Genomic DNA, 20,315 nt, shown 5'->3' with positions numbered 1-20,315 from the left:
ATTTATTTAATCACCCAGAAGAATCCATGCACTGCTGAGTCGGGACATGCATCTGTCCCTCGGACAGAAAAGAACAGGGACGAGCACGAGGCTGCAGCCGAATTTAGAAAGTTAGAGGTGCTCGCATCTGCCACACGAGATGGACAGGAGATTCCTTCCAGCAGGCGAGGGAGCAGAGCACAGACAACAGATGTGAGAAATGTCCCAGAGCTGTCAGGTTTCAGCATCCTTGTGCCGAAGAAGGGAGGTGCCAACATGATTGATGTGCGGGGGGGTTGTATAAAAGCATTCGACATCTCTGCAGCTGCTTGTCACACGGACCCGCACGTCTCTCCGCTCTTCTTGGGGTTTCTGTCAACTGGTCTGGAGGGAGAAAAAACTCTTCGGAGAGTAACCCTTTATTGTGGTCATGCCAGAACCCACTAAGAAAGAGGGTAAGAACACCCATAAATCTTCTTGTTCTACTCTTTGATATTTACTGTGGTGTTTATTTTCAAACAGTTATCTGACTTTTTTGAACAGACTATAAAACAGGAGACTTAACTGGGGTGCAAAGATAAAATTCTTGTCTGTGAAAAGGCCAGGAGAAAAATGTTAAGACTATATAATCAGCTGAGAAATATAGTTTATAACGCAATATTGATTTCAATGATCAAATGAAAATTCGATTCTTCGATTTTAAGAGGTTCTTGAAATGCTTAAATCAAAGATATCAGCTGCTTGTGGGGAGGAGGCTGCATTTTCAAGCTTATTTTCCTACTTTGTTTCTCAACATTGCACACCTTGTTTGCAGTGTGTAGGGTGTGGGCAGGATGCCTTCTCAAACATTTGAAATTTGGTCAAGTCTTCAAATAAGGATGTGTGGTATTATTTGTGGCTTTACTATTTTTCCCCACAGGAAGACATTTAAAATATACAGGCAGATTTGATTGTAGCTTTGCAAGCTCAGCTTTGAAATTCTTGCTTGAAAAGAAAATTCTTTCTGATTGTGACTGGTAGATTGTACCCGCTTCTGAGTTTTGCTACATATAATTTTAAAATATGTAGCCTTTGAAAATAAACAAGAATAAAAAGGAAGACAATTAAAGAATAGTCTTCATTACAAGATTCTCTTCTTCTCATTCAAAGATCAGTATTTTAAAATTGCTAGTTAATAATGTAACCAAGTCGGTGTTAGTGATTGTGACAGTCACATTCATCGCACAAATACACTGACTAATTTTTAGTAGAAACATCTTTTATAACTTCCACCTCATACTCTGGTTTCTCTTCAGATGTTGTAAATCTTTCACCCTTTAGTAACAATTACAGGGGAGAGGAATACCTTTGAGCTTCAAGCCAGGTTTTGACAAGCCAAGTTTTTGACAAGCCAAGTTTCTGATGCTTTGCTTCTTTGAGACTAATACAAAATATAAATATTTAAACCAAATCAGTTTCATTGGGGCTTTTTAATCTTACTTTTTTCTCCTCTGCAGATAAAAGCATACTTACATGCACACTAGATCAGCAGAGAATATAAATTTTTTTTTTAGGATTTTCATTTCATTTTTAATTCTTAAAAGTACATGTTACCATTGTTTTAAAGAACTTTGCAGAAGATACCACACTTTGAACATGAAGTTGAGATACTAACCAAATGATGAAGAGGCTTTTAAGTATTTTTCTTTATGTAATTAGGTAGTCAGTGCTGACAGGTTGGGGCGATCAGTTACAGGTTGGCCCAGAGCATTGATGGATGAAGTCTTCCTCCCAAAATAACCACACCAAATGCATGCATTAATATGGGATCTTAATCCCAACTGTGGGGAAGTGTGTCTAACCCCTGCTAAAGTGTCTTATTTGTGATGCAAATGATTTACATGTGCATTAAATGTTCCTTTTATAAAATGGGTCACTTGACTTGCCTCTCGGATGAAATGTCTTTTAGGATTCCTAACTGATAACTGAAGATTATTTTAATTATTCTGAATTTTCTTTGTTGTTTGGTGTCCCAAACGACAAGAAAGATGAAAGATTAATATGTAAGGTTGTAGGCTGCAGGACCAATAAAGAGAATTAAATGGTTCTGCCTGCTGGATGCAGGGAAGTTTTGTGTTTGGGTTGGCAACTTGATCCAATCTATTCTACATTTACAGAGAATGAAATCACAGGGCTAGGAAGAAGACAATATATTTTTCTTTTCATATGTTTTATACTGTATATTTTATACATTTGAAAAATAAATCCACATGAATACTGAAGTCTCCACGAGTTTCTTTTGCTATCCAAGTCCTTTTGATTTTCTGTGTAGGAGTTCCTCCGCCCAGGGCGGGAATTTTATACCCACAGATGCTTCGCTTAGTTTAAATTTGGATGGTGGGCAGTGGCATCCCCAAAAGTATCAGTGATATATTTAAAAACCATCAAGGAAGTACAGAGATTTCCTTTTTTTAATTCCCTTACCAGCAGAACTGATCATTAAAGTGTCAGGTTTGCCTTCATGAAACTGTTGCTTTTGACAATCACTATCGTTTACAACCCGAGAATGTGGTAATTCCTGTGCTGTTCTGGTCTGAAGCAGCTACACCCTGTAGATGATTTCATATTAACTATGGTTGTCTTTGTTCCACTGAAGCTGCCCTCTGAAAGACAGACTCAAGAATAAACCATGCCTTGCTTCAGAACTGCCTGTACATATTTCTCAAGCCCTAGGGGATCTTTCTTCTTCTCCTCCCCGCCCTTCAAACATCATGCCCAGAAGGGTTGGACTACTGCTATGAGCCTTGATAGGATCTGGAAAGAGACTGAGTTTTCAGCACCTAAAGGTGCAAAAGACATCTCACTTAGATTCCTCTACCCTGCAGTGGCCTAATTCTGGGAGTGTCATGTCAGATCTTCGGGGAGTGGGTCACTCTAAGGAAGAGAAAGACAGGTGTGCAGCTTTTGACCCCAAGGAGGAAGTCTAGTGCAAAGAACTAGTCTATATGAAAATCTTTTGGCTATCTCAAGGACTCCACTTGGAAACAGAAAGCGTCTTTTCCTTGGGTGGTGCTGAGGATCAAATCCACGGCCTAGTGCATGCTGGGTGTATGGTCTGCTATCAAGCTGCATCCTTGCCCAGACCAGGAGTAACTACTTTGCACTGCCTTCTCTTCATTTCACCAGTTGTGAAAGCATTTGGACAACTGTGTTATTTATCCCGTGGACCTATCTTACACTCTGTATTCATAGAGAATCTGAGCCCATTATGTTTTTTTAATCAGATGGTGAGAGAAGATGCTGGAAAGAAACTTCAGCCAATAGGAATCTCCCAGGGTGCCTTGCTAACAGATTCATTTATATATCAACTGTTAATTAAGCACTACTGTGCTCCATTTCAGAGGGGTATATAAGGTGGCTTCTTCAGGCTGTCAAGAATAATTGCCGCTCTGGGTCCTAACATGTAAGGAAATAACCTGCCTCTAGTTATTTTCCGTCAGAAAGAAACTATCAACGTAAATTTAAAATGTTTAATACTGTTACTTCTTGGGATTGAGTCTTCACTAGTTTTAAAATAATATGGGGTTGGTGAAGTGGCTCAGCAGGCCAAGGCACTTGAAGCCAAGTCTGGCAACTTTAGTTCCATCATGAGATCTACACTATGAACGGAGAGGAACCAACTCCCTCAACTTGTCCTCTGACCTCCACATGCTCACAATGGCACACATAGACACACGCTACACACACACACACACACACACTACACCCGCATGCACACACACTCACACGCATGCACGCACGCACATACACATGCGTGCACATAGACACTCACTAAATAAAATGCAATGAAAGTATAAAGATAATGCAGATGACCCTTAAATGTGTGAGAAGTTGATGAGCCTCTGCCGCACGCACTCGATGATGAAAGGCTCAAGGCCCGGCTCTTCAGAATCTGCACCTAATTGTTCACTGTTACATTCTTTGCGTTTTTCTCACACGTTATGTTGAGGCCTCACCTTGAATTTCACTTTCGTCATGCCATATATCGAGTGCTATTATATTTTGCATAAGTCACTCATCAGAAGAAACCAATAGCCCTTTGGGTCCTGTGTGTAGGTCACAATACCATAGGTTGGAGTCATCGTGGTTTCCTCCTCTTTCATGAGGATCTTTTATTGGACACTAAAGACACGGGCCAAGCACGGGGTCACTTATGACTGCAGTTGTAAAGGCGTCCTCTGATAAGTCCTAGACTCAAAGCCGTGGCCTTTCAGCTGCATTGGCATTCAGTTAGAGTCCCTGCTATGTCCACGTGGGTCTTTTTCAGTGGGAACAGGAGGGGACATGGTCGCAGAGACATTTTTGCCGTCCACACGCCTTCCCTGTTTCTTCTACTTTTCTTTTCTGGTCCCCAGAACATCTTAAAGTTCTGTGGAATATAAAAACCAATGTGAAACTAAAGTGACATCCTTCACCTCTTGCCTATTTCTAAGCATGACTCTGGGCTTAGTCATCATCACAAAAGGAGCACAGGGATGGGGCGCCCTCCCTCTCGTATTTATTCGCTGACCTTCAGTTCCCACAGCCACTGCATGGCTTGTTTGAAGTCCCCAAAAAAACTTGATTTGTGAAATCATATATATATATATATATATATATATATATATATGTATATGTATTTAGGGGGAAGCTAATGATTTATAGGAAACAAGATAGAAGAATAGAGGAGAAAGGAAGAGGCTTTTTGTTTTTAATCAACAGCAACTGTTTTCCCTCTAGCTCTGCATGACTATGTAGGTCACATAAAAGACTCGGATGAGGAGTGTACACACTGTGAAGTGTACACACGGTGAAGTGTGTTGTGGTAATGCCTGCCTATACCCCAACACTCAGCAGGCTGAAATAGGAGAACAGAGCCTTCAAGGCCAGCCCAGGCTACCACGTAAGACGCTGTCTCAAAGAAGATACAGGAAATGACAATAAGAAGATACATGAATGGGTACTATAGTATTACTCCACCCACCCCACCCCACCCACTCAGAAAAGGGCTGCCTTGATGTAGTAGAGACTCGTGGTACAGGCTTGGGCTCTCTGTGTCTGAAGGAATGGTCTCGGGAAATACAGCCTGGAGAGGCTCGATGCTTGGCAGGGTTCTTCTCTCTTGGTACTTGCTTTTATGACCATCACACTGCACCTGTCAGGGAGATAAATAAAGGACAGGGCGATTCTTTCCTCTCAAGCCCTCTAAATAAAACGCTTAAAAAAAAAAAAAAAACTATAGGAGAACAAACTGTGCCCTTGCTTCTCATCCAGTCAGTCCCAGGAAGCCTCCCTCTTGCTTCCAATGAATTTCAAATATCAGAGAAGGCAAGAGTGAGGGACTGGTAAAATGGTCAAATGCTCTGCTTGTCTGGGAAGCTTGAGGGAAAGGAAACCCGTCGAGGACTTAAGATTTCCTCTGTGGCTTGCTTTATTTTTGGCCTTGAAGAGTTTTCATTGTTGTTTAAGTAGGGTCCCACTGTGTAGCTCACACTGGCCTTGAATTCACCATCCTCTTCCTTCATCCCTCCAGTACTAGGATTACAGGCATACACCATCTTTCCCAGGTGTCAAATATTGACTTTCAGAGTCCCTGGGCACACACAACTTCCAGTGTTTCCTTACTGATAGCAACTTTAACGTCCATTCATGTGGGAATAAGCTACCCAAACTGAAGTCACTTTCAAACTAATAGTCTCTGCAAAAACTTGGGTGTAACAATCTTCTGCAATGTTCTTGCAAATATATTCTTTTAAATCTTAGGGGTCTATGGGAAGAGGTTGCTGTGAAATTATTGCCATTGCTTTTCAGGCATAGAAAACATGCTTGTTCTTTTTCCTTAATATTCTTATGACCCATTTTATGTGTTTACATATTTATTTGTTTGTTTGTTTGTTTATCTGTTTATTTTTGAGACAGGGTTTCCCTTTGTAGCAGCTCTGGGTGTCCTAGAACGTGCTGGCCTCAAACTCACCAATATCCTCTTGCCTCTGCCTTCCAAGCACTGGGATTAAAGGCATGAGCTACCACTACTTGGCAACTAGCTTTTGTTAAAAAGTCAATTAGAGTCCGTATGGACCTGTAAAGAAGACTCTATTATTATTAAAATTTTCTGTTTTTACCCAAACTCCTTCCTAAGTACCTCTGTGAGGCCTCCAGTAAGTGACACTAAGTACTCTTGGCCACCAGTGACCTCCGAGCTAATGCTAGGCCACATCTCTCGATATACTTGTGAGTGCGTGTGTTAAATAATCAATATCAGTGTGAGAGGTGTCGGCCCTGTCTTATCATCACTTGATGCCAGCTCTTCGTAGATGAGTTTTCATTACCTGAAACTCTTTGGTTGGTTCAGAGGGGAAGAGAGTTACAGAAATGTGTGTTCTGAGTTAAGTAAATTGGGAAGAATCTAGCTTTTATTCAAGAGCCATTTCCTCAAAATCGGGAACACAGTGATTAACAAAGACCAAACGATGAAAAAGAACCAAGACTTTGTCATTTTATTTCCCAGAGGCAGCGAATTATTTCATAAACAAAGAGCATATGATCCCTGCCCCCATAGGTTTTTTTTTTTAATCAGACAGCCCCCTAAATAAATCAAAGCGATGGTATGACCTTTCTCCACACAGGTCTGTTCTGGGTGGACAAGGTAGCTTTAACTTAGAGATTGCATTTGCACAACCACATAGATAGACAAGAAGCCGAATTTTAGGGTATTCCCATTCATGGGGCAGGGCTTCCAGAGTCAGTCTTTGGATCTGCTCGGGGCAGGCGTGGGCTGACTGACTTGGCAGACAAAGCTGGTTCCATCCCATGCTTATGTTTCCAGTTCACCAGGAATCTGACTTTCACTCTGTGCCTCTCAAGTTTAGATCCACTTTGACGAGATTCTTACCCTCCTACGCTCCCCAGGAATCTTCCTGTAGGCAGTTTGGCGCACAGGTGTAGTAACCAAAGTTACATGGCATGTCAGGTGGCAGCTCTTAGGGTTTGTTTTATTCACTTTTTTTGACTCAAGTTTATCTATTTAGGCTAAACACCTTTCATTTTCAAAATCACCCAAGACCTCTCCTTAAAACTCCCGAGGACCACTCTGCTTATACCTTTGCCTTTTATAAAATGTCAATATTCCATCTATATCAAAAGTTTACTTATTCATAGTTTAGTTTATCATGCCTGTAGCTGGATGCCTTTAAGATTGTCCTGAATATATCCAGCCTCTCTTTATGCATATTAAACACTATTCTTACTAAACATACGATACTCATGGAACATTCTAGATACCTTAAATTCCTGCTGAGCCACATTCTGAGTTGCATATACTCACTACACCTCAGTTCTCTCATGGCTAAAATGTGGTTAAAATAGCACCTGGTTCACATGGTCATTGTAAAAATGGAAAGAAATCAGTTAAAGTATCCGGAACAAGACTTACCATATTGCAAGGATACAAGCAGTGAGCCCAGAACTGTGTATGATATTACGTACCACATACGTGGTAGAAACTTTGTATTTCCAACAATGACTGCTTCCTCCTAATCTTTGTTAATATTCATAACACATGACCAGATAAAGATCGTCTTTTGTTTCTGTTTTAGGTGGGGTTTTGCTATGCCGCTTTAGTTAGCCTGGTTCCTTCTGTAGAGCCCCTGGATGGCCTTGAACTTGGCAGTCCTATTGTATTTGTCCCTTGGGATCTGGGATTATAGGCAGCCAATGTCACATTGTTTGAGAGCAGGGATTATTATGATGACCATTGCTGTCATCAGGAGTACCTTATTTTTATTCAACGTGAAACATCTTAGTTTTAACCCAATTTTACTATGTAAAAATGCCTATATCTTCATACCTTTCAAAGTGGATGGCATCATGAGTTATAGAATTCCGACAAACCACAAGCTAGCTGAGGGGTTAAACAAGACCTGTGGATCTAGGGAACTTCCATCAAGCTGAAGTGTGAATCACTGAACTCTTCAGTGCCATCTTCAGCAGCATGTGGCCACAGCAGACAAATCTGGATTACAGGGGTTAAGTCTTTAAAAAGTGTGGGACTGCATGCAATGCTGAGGATTTGCTTTGTTCTAGAACCTGGTCATTTTTTTTCAATTGTAAATGCTCAGGCTTATTATTAACTAGTTCTTGCATTTTAAGTTAACACATATTCCTTATTTATGCTCTGCTTACGGTAGTACCTTCTCTCAGTACAGCATGCCTGTCTTGCACTCTGTGTGTCTGGCATCTCCGGACTCTGCTCTTCTGCCGATCATCCTTAGTTTGATTACCCCATCATCTGTCCTTCCTGCCTGGCTGCTGACCAGTCAGCATCTTATTAAACCAATTTGTCTAATTAAAAGGGAATAAAGTTCTGACAGGTGTGATAACCCTGTGGACCAGAGACAGATGCCTCAGTGTTACAGAAGTCCAGGCAGTGTGATGTCCCTGTCATTAGATAACATTTCAACCTGCTGGGGTCTTTGATGGAGTTAAAGACTAAATAGTTATAATTATAATTTTCCTTAATTATAGTAGAAAGGAAATCAGATATAAAACCTTAGACTCACCAAGACGAGAGGCAATTATTTTCTCTAGTTTTGTCAAGTGCAAATGGATTAGATATTATTACTGCAATTCTTACTTAGTAACTGTTTTTGTTGTATACAGTTTTATTAGAATCTGGTAATCTTTATTACTGGATAGAATCAATCAATACTGGATAGAAACTTTTTTTAATGTAATCTATCTGTACTTAGAAGCAAATCTCTCCATTTTAAAGGTGAATCAGAGTGGCAACTCAGTGTGGTGGCGTAGACTGCAATCCAGAAGTTGGGAGGTAGAGGCAGGGCCATCCTTAGCTATAACAGCGGGTGTAATGTTAGCCTCGGCTACACAAGATTCTATCCCAGAAAGCAAAAGGAATAGAGCACAGTGGATGTCATTTAACTTTGCCTTATGTCACAGATACTGTAGACCATGTTGTCCCAAGAATCCAAATCACTAGCTTTTTTAATCAACACCAAATAACTAATAGTTTTCCTGCTCTCCTGTCCATCCCCAGATGGACCCCTCCCCTGCTGTTATGTGCATGGGGTGATGGACCTAGCTCCTGCCTTGAGAACAGTCACGTCTGAGAAAGCATTCCCTTTCCAGTCATGCAAGCACAGGGCAGCCACCTAAAGGTGAGCACCCCTTGAAAGTTGACACCTGGCTTGCCTGCCCCGAGGCCCATGTTCTGTGCTCGCTCAAGACTGTGTTACAGCTCACGGGTCTCAAGGAAGGAAGGATGCTTGCGGAACTGATTACAATGCATTTCCCTCCTCAGTGGCCCTTGTAACTTTTAGGTCAGCAGCTGTCACCTGGATAAGTCAGTTGCCAGGTAGATGAATTTTGGAGGAGGCAATATTAGCCCTTCATCTGTATTATTGTGCCTATAGGAAAACAAGTTACTGCCCTCAAAGTCAATTTACAGTTTTATTCTTTTGAAAAAGGGTCTCCCTACATAGTATTGACTGTCCTGGAATTTGCTATACAGACCAGGCTGGCCTTGACCTCACAGAGATCCACCTGCCTCTGCCTCTTGAGTACTGGGACTTAAAAAGTATGCCACTGTGTTTGGCTACATTAAAAAAAATTATTTATGTTTATTGTATGTCTATGAGTATTTTGTCTGCAGGTGTGTCCAAGCACTGCAGGCATGCAGTACCAGAAGAGGCTGTCAGATTCCCTGGAACTATAATTATTGTGGGTGCTAGGAACTGAACCTGGGTCCTCTGTGAGGGCAGCTTCACGGTTTTATCAATCAAAGCTCCAAATAAAGTATATAACATGAATTTATTCACGTTAAAAAGACCTTACCCCCAAATCGTTTTTTATTCTCGTTCAGATACACATTTTGCACATAAATTCAAATATATATTTGTTTTTGCTTGTAGGACAGGACCTTGTTCTGTCGCCATCTGTCTTCAACCTCAGAAGTGACTGGAGCTAAAAGCCCACCACTCTAGTTATTGAAGGCACTAGCCAGTTTTTTTGTTCATTTGTTTGTTTGTTTGTTTTGTGAGACAGGGTTTCTCTATGTAACAGCATTGGCTGTCCTGGAACTCACTCTGTAGACTCTGTACAACTCACAGAGATCCACCTGACTGGCCGGTTTTTGATTGTTATTTTCAAAGAAATTAAAACTCAAAAGACATTTCAAATGTAAAAATATATAAGCTCATGTTCTTTAAGCTGTCAGAAAACTTATGTCATCTCCTGTGTGCCCTTTGGAGAACTTCACAATTTCCTTGTGACAGGGTATGAATGAAACATGCAAATAATATCTTAAAACTACAGAAATAGGCTGGAAAGACGGCTCCAGAGGTTAAAAGCACTACTGCTCTTCTAGAGGTCCTGAGTTCAATTCCTAGCAACCACAGGGTGGCTCACAACCATCTGTAATGAGATCTGGCGCCCTCTTCTGGTGTGTAAGCAGAGCACGGTATACATAATAAATAAACTTTAAAAAAATTACAGAAATAACTTTGATATTTTAGACTCTCATTAACGATGGTTATTAGCCACAGTGTGGTTACAGGGAACTGAACTCAGGATCTCTGGAAGAGCAGCCAGTGTTCTTAACTGCTGAGCTCTCTCTCCAGCCCTAGACTCTATAGAGGAGTCTTGGGGACTCAGGAGTCCCAGCCCATACTTTGAGAACTATTTACTATAATTTTTTTGTGACAGTAATTAGTATAGTCAATATTTCCCTAAATGGTAGGGTGAATGTCTTCGTGCAAACCATTGCCCAGTTGGTGTCCAATGGCCACAATGCTGCCAGGGTCATTCTAATCTGGATGGCATGTGCTGTTAACCCAGGGTGGGGCTATGTCTCAGTACATAGCCCAACTGCTGCCAGGGTCTGGGTTTTATATTGAGGATACTTCCTGTGTGCCGTTGTCCAGGCAGATGAGGTTCCACATGGAGCAAGTACATAGCGCCAGAGTCTACTGTCAACAAATGCTCGTTGCCTTTTTAGTGGAAAAAGAAGGAAGGATTTGCTGTTACCTTATTATAGTGGGCTGGGTAAAGTCAACATCATTGATGTTTACGATATACAAAATTTCATTTTGAACTCAGAATATTGCCTTGAGAATAGAGGCCAATCAGGTGGTCCAGCAGGTAAAGGTACTCGCTTCCAAGCCTGAGCACCCCCGAGTTTAATCCCTGGAGCTCACTCGGTGGAAGGGAAGAACTGGCTGCTGCCCTCTGACCTTCACATGCGCACTGTGGTACATGCGCGCGCACACAGAGTAGCTGTTTAAACAGTGTAAATAATAATTAAGTCTGAACGTGGTGGGCCACTCGTAATCCCAGCACTCATGAGGTGGGTATGGAGGATAGTAAGCCTAGCTTGGTCTACACAGTGAGACTCTGTCACGAAAATAAACAAATAAGCCATCCCGTCTTGTCCTCAACGTCATATTGCAGAAGGAGGGCTTTAGGAGATTCATTTTTCAAGGTTCCCCGATAGGTGATGGAATGAAAGCCATAAATGGCATATTGCAACAGCACCCAGTGATAACAACTTTTTACGTGTTCTTCCTGCCTTCTCCACTCCCATGTAACATTCATGTGGTGTGATTAATTATGCCCTCAATAATGCAAAAATTTAAATGAAATTATATTTAAGCCTCCACAGAATACTTCTAATGATAACGTATTGCTTAAATATATAACACTATAAAATACATTAATGCAATAAATTTTATTATGTAAAACTAGCAATGCCAGCTTAAATGGAATTGCACCTAAGGGTCCACAGAACACGTTTAATGATAATATATCGTTTAAATATATTACAATATAAAATACAATAATGTAATAGTAGTTTTATTATGTAAAACTAGTATGACAGCTTTGTCACAGGCAGTGTGGGCCTATGACCAAGAACTTGACTGAGTTATGTCATTTCAGTGGTCAGACACATACATACAGACAGCTTAATGCCACCTGAGAGTTAAGATCCTATTGATGTTTAATAAGGATCAGGAGAAACAAATAGGCCAAATAGATGTTTATTCGGGGGAAATAGCTCACAACATAGACAGATGAACGCCAGCAGGTTCCTGGTCCCAAGGATGCCTCCCGACGTGCTCCTGTCCCCGTGCTGCAAGCAAGAGAGCTCTCTGAGCCCCCTCCAAAGCTTAGTTCCCCCAGGTCACATCCGGCCCGTCTCCACCCCCAATGGGCGTGGTCTATGCCACAGGTGCGGATAAGGTGAATATCTCCCTACAACATCCCCCATCTCCCAGGTCATGAAGCTCCTGCAGAACCCTTGGCATTGAAAGTGGAAATGGTTTCCACCGGACAAAGTCGGACCATTTATGGAGCCTCTGCTCCCCGCGTTTCTTTAGCAGCTGGGGGCCACATAAGAGGCTGTCATTGCTGCCACCAGTGCCCGTCAATTAGAAGGGCTGGCACAATGGCATGCCATTGGTGGCATACCTGTGCTTTTTACAGTAGGCGGTCATAGGAAAAATCCACCATAAATAGATCAGGCATCGGAAAGCATTTCAGCCTTGCAGAGGAAGGGAATTGGAAAACATCAAAGACCAGCGGCTCTTTGTTTGCAGAGTCCCACTAGTTTTTTTATGTTGTCCACTAAAATATTTGGGCTCCCCCTAGCTAGTTCTTCCCCTTTCCCTTTTCCTCCTCCTCCTCCCCACCCCTTCTTCCTCCTTCTCTTTCTTTAGCAAAGTACCTAACCCTGCTTTCCACGCCATCTTGGCGGCATGGTTTCTGGTAACGGATGAGTACAAAGTGAGGCGGCAAAAAGCCGCCTTTATCCAGCTGGTCCACAAAGCTCAGACTTCGCCTTTTGACTTTTAAGTAGGCAGAAGTTTAGTGGCATCTTCATTAGTCAACATCTACTTGCTTATTTAAGATTCAGAGTTTACCATTGTGCTGCTGCTTGGCCATTACTACACAGGGAGCCAGGTATCAACACACCCACCATGGCTGACTGAGGGCTATTTGCCTAGAAATTGGTGGGGGCAGGTTCCTTGATTCTAGTTGCCTTTCCAGCCTAGATTTTTTTTTTAAAAGAGCAGATTCCTTAGAAAGGAAGGGGTGCATTGCTCCTGAGAGCCAAAACCCCAGCCATGTTTGCTCTCCTGCCCTTGTTAAGAAATGCAAGACATATGATGACAGTAAGATGAAGTCTGAAAGATGGGTTGGACGGATGCCTGGCCAGCAGGAGGGACAGCGATGGAAGACATAGTGTTCCCTGTGGGTAATGCAGCTGAAGAGAGCTGCCCACAGGGCACCAGGGGACAGCTCTTGATTTCTTGGCAGGGAGGAGAAGGAGCTTTTGTGCGGGTAGGAACTGCCTGCCAGTCAGCTATATTTACAGAGCACCTGCTGGGTGGGACTTGGAAAGAAGTCAGGCCTGTCCTCAAGAAGCTTGTGACCAAAGAGGGAAGAGAGGTCCCCAGTTACTGTAAGTGCTTAGCATGTACAGTCATCTATGAACGGGGAGGAACAGGTGACCTTCAGGGCCTGAGGTGCTCAGAGTGTAGGCTGCAACACCGGCAGTATCCACAAACCGGTGAGAAATGCAGGCTTTAGAACACGACTCTGAGCTCCAGTCAGAATCGTGCTTTGGTTGGATCCTGTGCACCAGGTAGTTTCTGAAGCCCTAGAGTCCATGGAAGCAGAGAGTCCTGAGTGTTGTAGAACAGAGGGATGGAGGGCAACAAAATCAATACTAACAGATAATCATTTGCCTGTGAGTTCCTTAAACGTGGGGCTCTCCTTTCTCAGCCACTTTTGTAAGCATTTTGCTCTTGCCAAAGTCATAATAGGGGCTTGGCAAATGATGGTTGGGTCCTGCCACCTACCTCACACTCAGTGGAGTATGGGGGGGGCATTGCTATTAATAAATGCTTGTTATAGAAGCAGTCAATGCAAATGATTTTAGTGGCTAGACTGGGCATGGCAGGATCTGTCTGAGACAAACTGCATGAGACAGAGACAGAGAGAGAGAGAGAGAGAGAGAGAGAGAGAGAGAGAGAGAGAGCGCATTACAGCTAATTTTAGAGGATGCCCCGTAGGGGAGTTGAAACTTTGGGATACATTCATTTTTTTGAGTCAGGCCTGCTTGGCCATCATCATTCCTGGTTACTTACCTATCACCTCCAAATTACACGGATTCTTTGTACACATGCTTCAGAAACAGTGGGGGAGGTTTTTCCCCCTTCCGTTTCTGTTTCAGCACTCCTGATGACTGGTTGATGATTGATCTGCTTATGTAACTTGTGCGCTGCAATGCTAACCCTGAGCTGTACTCACATTAACAGGTATTCCCATCGTGCAGTTAGTGTGGAGGAGGCTAGCATATCTGTCCCGTCCCTGGCTGCCTCCTCAGCCCCTACCCCAAGAACCCTGGGAAGTCCACAGTCCTGAAAACTCCACAAATCCTTAACAGGTGGCATATGTAGACATCTGTGGGTGTGGCCAAGTAAGAACAACAGCGACTGACGATTACGAGAAAGCAGCAATCGATGACGTAGAGACGCTGAATCTGCTACTCATTCCTTCCTGCCAACCTCCCTGAGGTAGAGGGTCTACTGTTAGCTCCACCTCCTCATGAAGAAACTAAGGCACCGTTCCTGCAGGAGGGACAGCTAAGAGGTTACGTGACCTTACGGTGACCAATGTGAGGGAAAGGGAAGTAATAATACTGGAAAGTCCATCCGTTCACTTCTGCCTCCTTCAGAGCGACTGAGAAAGGAGGCGCAGGCGCTGCCAGAGAGCACGGGCTCTCCAGTTAGCCTGATGGGGAAGAAGGCACAGAGCCTAGCTTCTCTTCACCAACTGTGGGGCCTGGAGGAGTTTCAGTTCCCGTGTGGAAAAGGGTTACTACAGTTAAAAATGTCTCCTAAATGCAGTAGGTGTCGTGAGTTGCTGTGTTTACTTGTTGGCTGCAAAGCAACTGGCTTTTTCTGTTCTTGAGAGGGCACGGGTCTTTCCGAGCAGGCACACAACTTTCGTTTCCACGTCATCGTCATGCAGATGTCTCAGCATTAACGTCCTGAAGTGTTTCCACAGTTTGGACAATCCACCACAGCTGGCTGATAGAATAGTAACCTCCAGATTCCAGGCTGTTGAATTAAAGGTCTTAAATCCTCATTTTGTTTTTTATATTTTGACCTGCTGGGTAGTGCATGGGTCCTTCAGGCACAATGGAGATGGGCAATTTATATTCGGAGCATGTTTATAGCATCAGCATCCAAGATGATTCTAATTAGTCTGGTTAGAATTCACCCAAGGCCCCACTTGGATCTGAAAGAACGCTAGCTGTCCTTGGGAAATTCGCCTGGTGTTGTATGTGGTAATGCATGCTTGGAGTCCCAGCACTTTGAAGGCTGGGGAAGGAGGATTGTGATGTGGTCTAGACCAGCCTTGGCTACATAGCCAGAGCTACATAGAAAGATCTTGTCTCAGCAACAAAGCTGAAAGCACTAACAGCCTGATTGACAGCTTATGCACAGCTATCCACCAACTCTTTCGCCATTCTTTCTTACTTAGTTCCCTATGTACTTAATGTGTACATGGAGAAGCCAGGGAGAAAAGCAGCACCCCTGTCCATATTTAATTGGGGAGGAAGAGGTAAAAGCAGAATGTCACAGCCCAGAGGGCCTTGAAAGAAACCGGAAAGGAGGACAAAGCCTAAGCAAGTGAGACCGTATCCCGCCTAATCTATCCACGTACTCACAGAGGAAAGGTAGAAGCCCCGCTGCGGGAAAGAACAAGGCAGCAGGACCTCAGTGGCAGGAAGCTCAGAGGGTGGACAGAGAATACAGCTCCAGGGTAGACCAGCTGCAATAGAACAGTAGGAGAAAGAACAAGAAAACACAGCAATGGCTGTGAGTGCCAACACAGAATAATGGAGGGAACGCAGGAGTACAATAAACAGCTTCTACAACTGTGGGGGGGGGGGAAGGGTTAGGAGACAGGAAGAGCCAGCAAGAGGTCCTGGGCATGCTGCAGCCGTGGCTCAGACCAAAAGACAATGTGTCAGAGAAGCTGGCTTCTCTGGTGCCCTGCTACTCACCGGTGTGCCTCAACAACTCAGCCACAGCAGAGCCGGCAACACTTCCATTTCTCCACTCTGATCTGGGCAAACCAAAAGGCTGAGACTTTTACCTTGTAGTGGATAGCAGCATTAATGATACTTTCTATGATGTGATAAAGACATGGAAACAGTCTTGTCAATGGCATTTCAAGGGACGTACGTCTCTTCACTGTACCTGTGAATGACAACACATCCTGCCATGTTAACTTCTCCTGGCAAGTAAGGGTAAATACCTCTTCTCCATTGATATCTATCTATCTATCTATCCGTCCATCTACCTATGTATCTATGTATCTATCTATCATCTTCTCCCTCATTAATAAATAGTAAAATACTTATTGATCACCAGAATATTTAAAAATTTTTCATACAAGTAAATTGAAAAATTTAAGTTTGTATCAGGTAAACACACACACACAAATATATATATATATATACATATATATATATATATATATATATATATATGACATTGTTGCATCTCCACATCCCTGCATTGCTCATTTTCTGATTTCTGTCATGGCATAATCCATTTTTTTTTCCTAAGCCCATCCCTGTCGTCGTATACTAAAGTCTTGTGCATTCCCACAGCCAAGATGCTGGAAGGCATCCTAGACATGGACATCTATAAAGCTCCTAAGATCCCATTATCTGCATAAAATACAACTTTCTCATCTTTAGGTTTTATTTAATGATCAAGTGGAAAACACTTTTTAAGGAAATCGTCTTCATCAGCAGCCTCTTCCTGTTCTGGAACTAAGCATCTGCTTTAGTCACACAAAACCAATAGCACCCAGTTCTGGTACCCATGGGGATCCCACAGGAGCACCTTTATGCTCTTACACCCTGGCATGTGCCTGTAGCTACCTGGAAACAGTATCTTCTCTAACAGAAGTTCCTCTAGAAGACTGCACAGCCAGTGCAAGAAGGTCTTTAGCAGACTTCTCTGCCACACTGCTCTGGTCTACAACCTCTTGATGCCTCCTCTAATGCTCCGTTAGCAAGCACGGGAAGATGCCACCAGACTGGAACAGCCCATACTGTTGAGAGACGAGCCTAACACTTTCCATTTTCCTTTTTCTTTTCTAGAAAATGAAGTGTCAGCCCCAGCTCCTCCCCCAGAAGGTAAGTAAAACCATCCCATCACGTGTCTGAGCAGCAAATTCTGAAGTCCGTCCCAGCATGGTTTGGCCTCCATGGATGCTGTGAGCTTTAACCTATTTCCTACGGAGACACTGGATGGTGACAGGTGTGATGAGTTGATAACAAAAATAATATACAGTGTATTAACCTAACTTGAACAGCACTTCATATACATTGTGGGATTATTTCCAAGTCCTTCAGTGATAAACAAGTTGTAGCCAGGCTCACATTTTGTATCGGTAGAGGCAAAGTATTTGTGAAATTTCCCCAGGTTCAGCAAAAGCCAGAGTTTACATCTTTCTTGTGACAATGGAAAATGGATGCCATCTCACCCTGAAGCTCATTAGCTTCTCAACTTGGTCTATGTCACCATCAGGCACCTGCAGAGACTCTTTGGGAATGGTTGACCACTGAGGCACGGCATCAGATCCAATCTATTGGATTGTTAGTATTCTCTGGCCTTCCAGATTGAGAAAGAGAGTAACTGAAACTACCCAGCAAAATTCGTGGTAGGTCTACAACACACAGAATCTGATTTAGATAAAAGAGACCCACGGCTTAAGGAAGAGAATGGAGTTGAAAGGATTATAAGCAAGCCCAAATGATGGTTAAAAGCTCAAAGTGGACCTCAGGAATCATTTGTGTGTCTGCTCCTGCCAAGACAAAGAAACCAAAATCACATGCATTGTCCCAAAAGCCCTCAACACAGGCCAAAGCCAACCCCAAAGCCAAACTTCTTTCTTGTCACCCTCCTTAAAGAGACGCCTGGTGAGTCCCTCACTGAGCATCACAGCATGCACACCTCTAGGTGGCACCCTAACCCTGGAGAAGGATACAGGACTCCCTTCCAAACACTTGAAAGACAAAAACTCACACTGAACCAAACACAGCATGAAGTCCTATATGGAAAACAGTTTCCTGTATTATTGGTTTGCAGTCAAACTGAAAATAAACCACGGCCCACAGAACAATCAAATGAAAGCTACTAGACTGGCCTGCTCACAATGCTGTGAGGAGCCCTTCCAGGGCAGTGTGCCAGTTATCCGAGTCGGCAATGTGGCCTGGAGCCAAGAGGCGGGAGACCAAGCTCAAAGTAAACTGAGTAAGACTTCAATAGCTAGTGCTGCTCCCTTCTTTCTTTGCTGGGAATTCATGAGAGAATTCTGCAACGTTTCCACCCTGGAGACAGTGTTTAAGAGGGCAGTTCAGGGACTTGAGCAGCTCACAGAGCCACTGTGTCTAGCTAGGAATACCAGCTGGAAACCTGAAATAGTAAGAAATACTGCTGAATTTCCAAACGAATGAAACAGGCTCGATGCCCTGTGAGTCAAGTGGATAAGCTTGGGTCTAGTATTTTGTAGGCGTCTATCTTGAAGCCATTGGAGACATGTGCCATTCGTCTTAGGATCTTCTTCTCCCTTGCTATGGTTTCTTCTTGTATGTAAGGCTTATTTTGGCCCTCACTGAGCGCACTGAGAACCTAGATAAGACTTTCTCTCCTGCCTGCAGGTCAGATGCTGTGCTAGGCCACTACAAACTATGTTTTCCTTATTCGGCCATACTTCATCTTTACTAAACAATATTGAGCTACTATGGCTAAAATGCCTACTCCCAAACTTTGCTGAAATCATCTTTAGTTAGCTGAGATCTGGCACCCTAATTATAGAAAGAAACAGACAGATAGGAAGAAAGACAGAAGGCGGAGGACAGAACTCATGTTTGAAATGATATGTATGTATGTATTTATTTTCTTGTTTGTCTGAAGTAGGGTCTCATGGATCTCTCAGGCTGGTCTGGAACTCATGGTCCCTTTGCTTCCTTTGGATTACAGTGTGTGCCACCACACCCAGCTATGGATGAAATAGTTACTTTAATGTCTTAAGATGTATCTGTGCGGGGGTATCTGTGTGAACGTACATGCACATGCGTCTGGTGCAGGGAGAAACCAGAAGAGGGATGGAGTGACCGGCAATGTCAGCCGCCCGACATGGGTGCTGGGATGCAAACTTAGGTCTTCATGTTTGAACAGCAAGTTCTCTTAACTGCGGAGCCATCCCTAACCCTAACAGTTATTACCTTAAATAACCCACCTTCTCATCTCTAAACTAATATGCTTCTGAACAGAAAGAAATGCAGGATAGATGGCCTTGATAAAATCTGATCCTGCTGTCCTCATAACAAAAATTATTGCTACCCAAGCCAATCCAGAAAAGTCATGTGCTCACAAGAACATTTCCAATCTACATACCTCACACAGTCATTTTATACCTCCTTGTAACAGCCAGAAATTAAGCTATCGGGGCCTTTATGTGGGCCAATGTTCCTTAAAGTGTCCCTGGCTGAACTCTAAAAGAAAGTGACCCACTTAGAATACTCAGTACTACTACAGTATGAAAAACAACATGGTAGAGTTAAGTTTAGTTTTTTCTTTCTTCTTTTTTTCCTCTGGTGCGAGAGTTTGTTTCATTGAGACAGGGTCTCTCTGTGTAGTCCTGGCTGTCCTGAAGTTGATATATGAAACAGGCTGTCCTTAAACTCACAGAGACCCCCTGCCTCTGCCTCTTGAGTGCTAGGATTAAAACAGTATGCTACCATACCCTGCCCTGGGTCAAGTGTATTTTAACCCATGTGTATTGCATGTCTTTATATACACTTTTCAAATGATCACATTTATTAACTGCATTAATTAAAGGTTAAAGTGACTCTAAACTATAATCCCCACATTCCTAATTGATATGCAGCATAACGAATCTTAAGCCTCATTAACGTCATCATTTATTCCCTTCCTCTCACTCTACTCATTGCCCATCACCCAACAAAGTGCTGGGAGACACTTTTAAAAATGTGCTTGTACTTTCCACACAGAACCAAATAAAGAGAAAGAGGCGGGGATTGCTCCAGCAAAAGGTGAGTTGGAGGGAGGGAGAGGCAGATTGGATCCAATCCAATCCAGCCAGGTCAGAACAGGAGGAGGGTTCCATCAGTGGTCATGTGACCTGTGACATTTCTCTGCATTAGCTTTCATCTGTAGAGTTTCCAGTTCCTCGTTTGCATCTTATCTGCA

The 20,315-nt window shown here is 43.0% G+C and overlaps 1 protein-coding gene across 4 annotated transcripts in view; it reads left to right on the top strand.

The window, feature by feature from the left end:
* Positions 1 to 308: 308 nt before the first annotated feature.
* The window catches only part of Mybpc1 (myosin binding protein C1), a 75,430-nt gene continuing 55,423 nt past the window's right edge, over positions 309 to 20,315 (top strand). For all 4 annotated transcript variants that reach the window (XM_051206349.1, XM_051206347.1, XM_051206350.1 and 1 more), the window contains exons 1-2: positions 309 to 434; positions 17,198 to 17,233. In XM_051206349.1, coding sequence (XP_051062306.1) covers positions 410 to 434; positions 17,198 to 17,233 — 61 coding nt within the window. In that variant the 5' untranslated portion in view covers positions 309 to 409. The remainder of the gene's footprint in view (positions 435 to 17,197; positions 17,234 to 20,315) is intronic.

This window comes from Phodopus roborovskii, unplaced genomic scaffold (genome assembly GCF_943737965.1).
Source record: "Phodopus roborovskii unplaced genomic scaffold, PHOROB, whole genome shotgun sequence".
Lineage (NCBI taxonomy): Eukaryota > Metazoa > Chordata > Mammalia > Rodentia > Cricetidae > Phodopus > Phodopus roborovskii.
The sequence above is the reverse complement of the archived record's forward strand: the minus strand, read 5'-3'. Positions and strand labels throughout refer to the sequence as shown.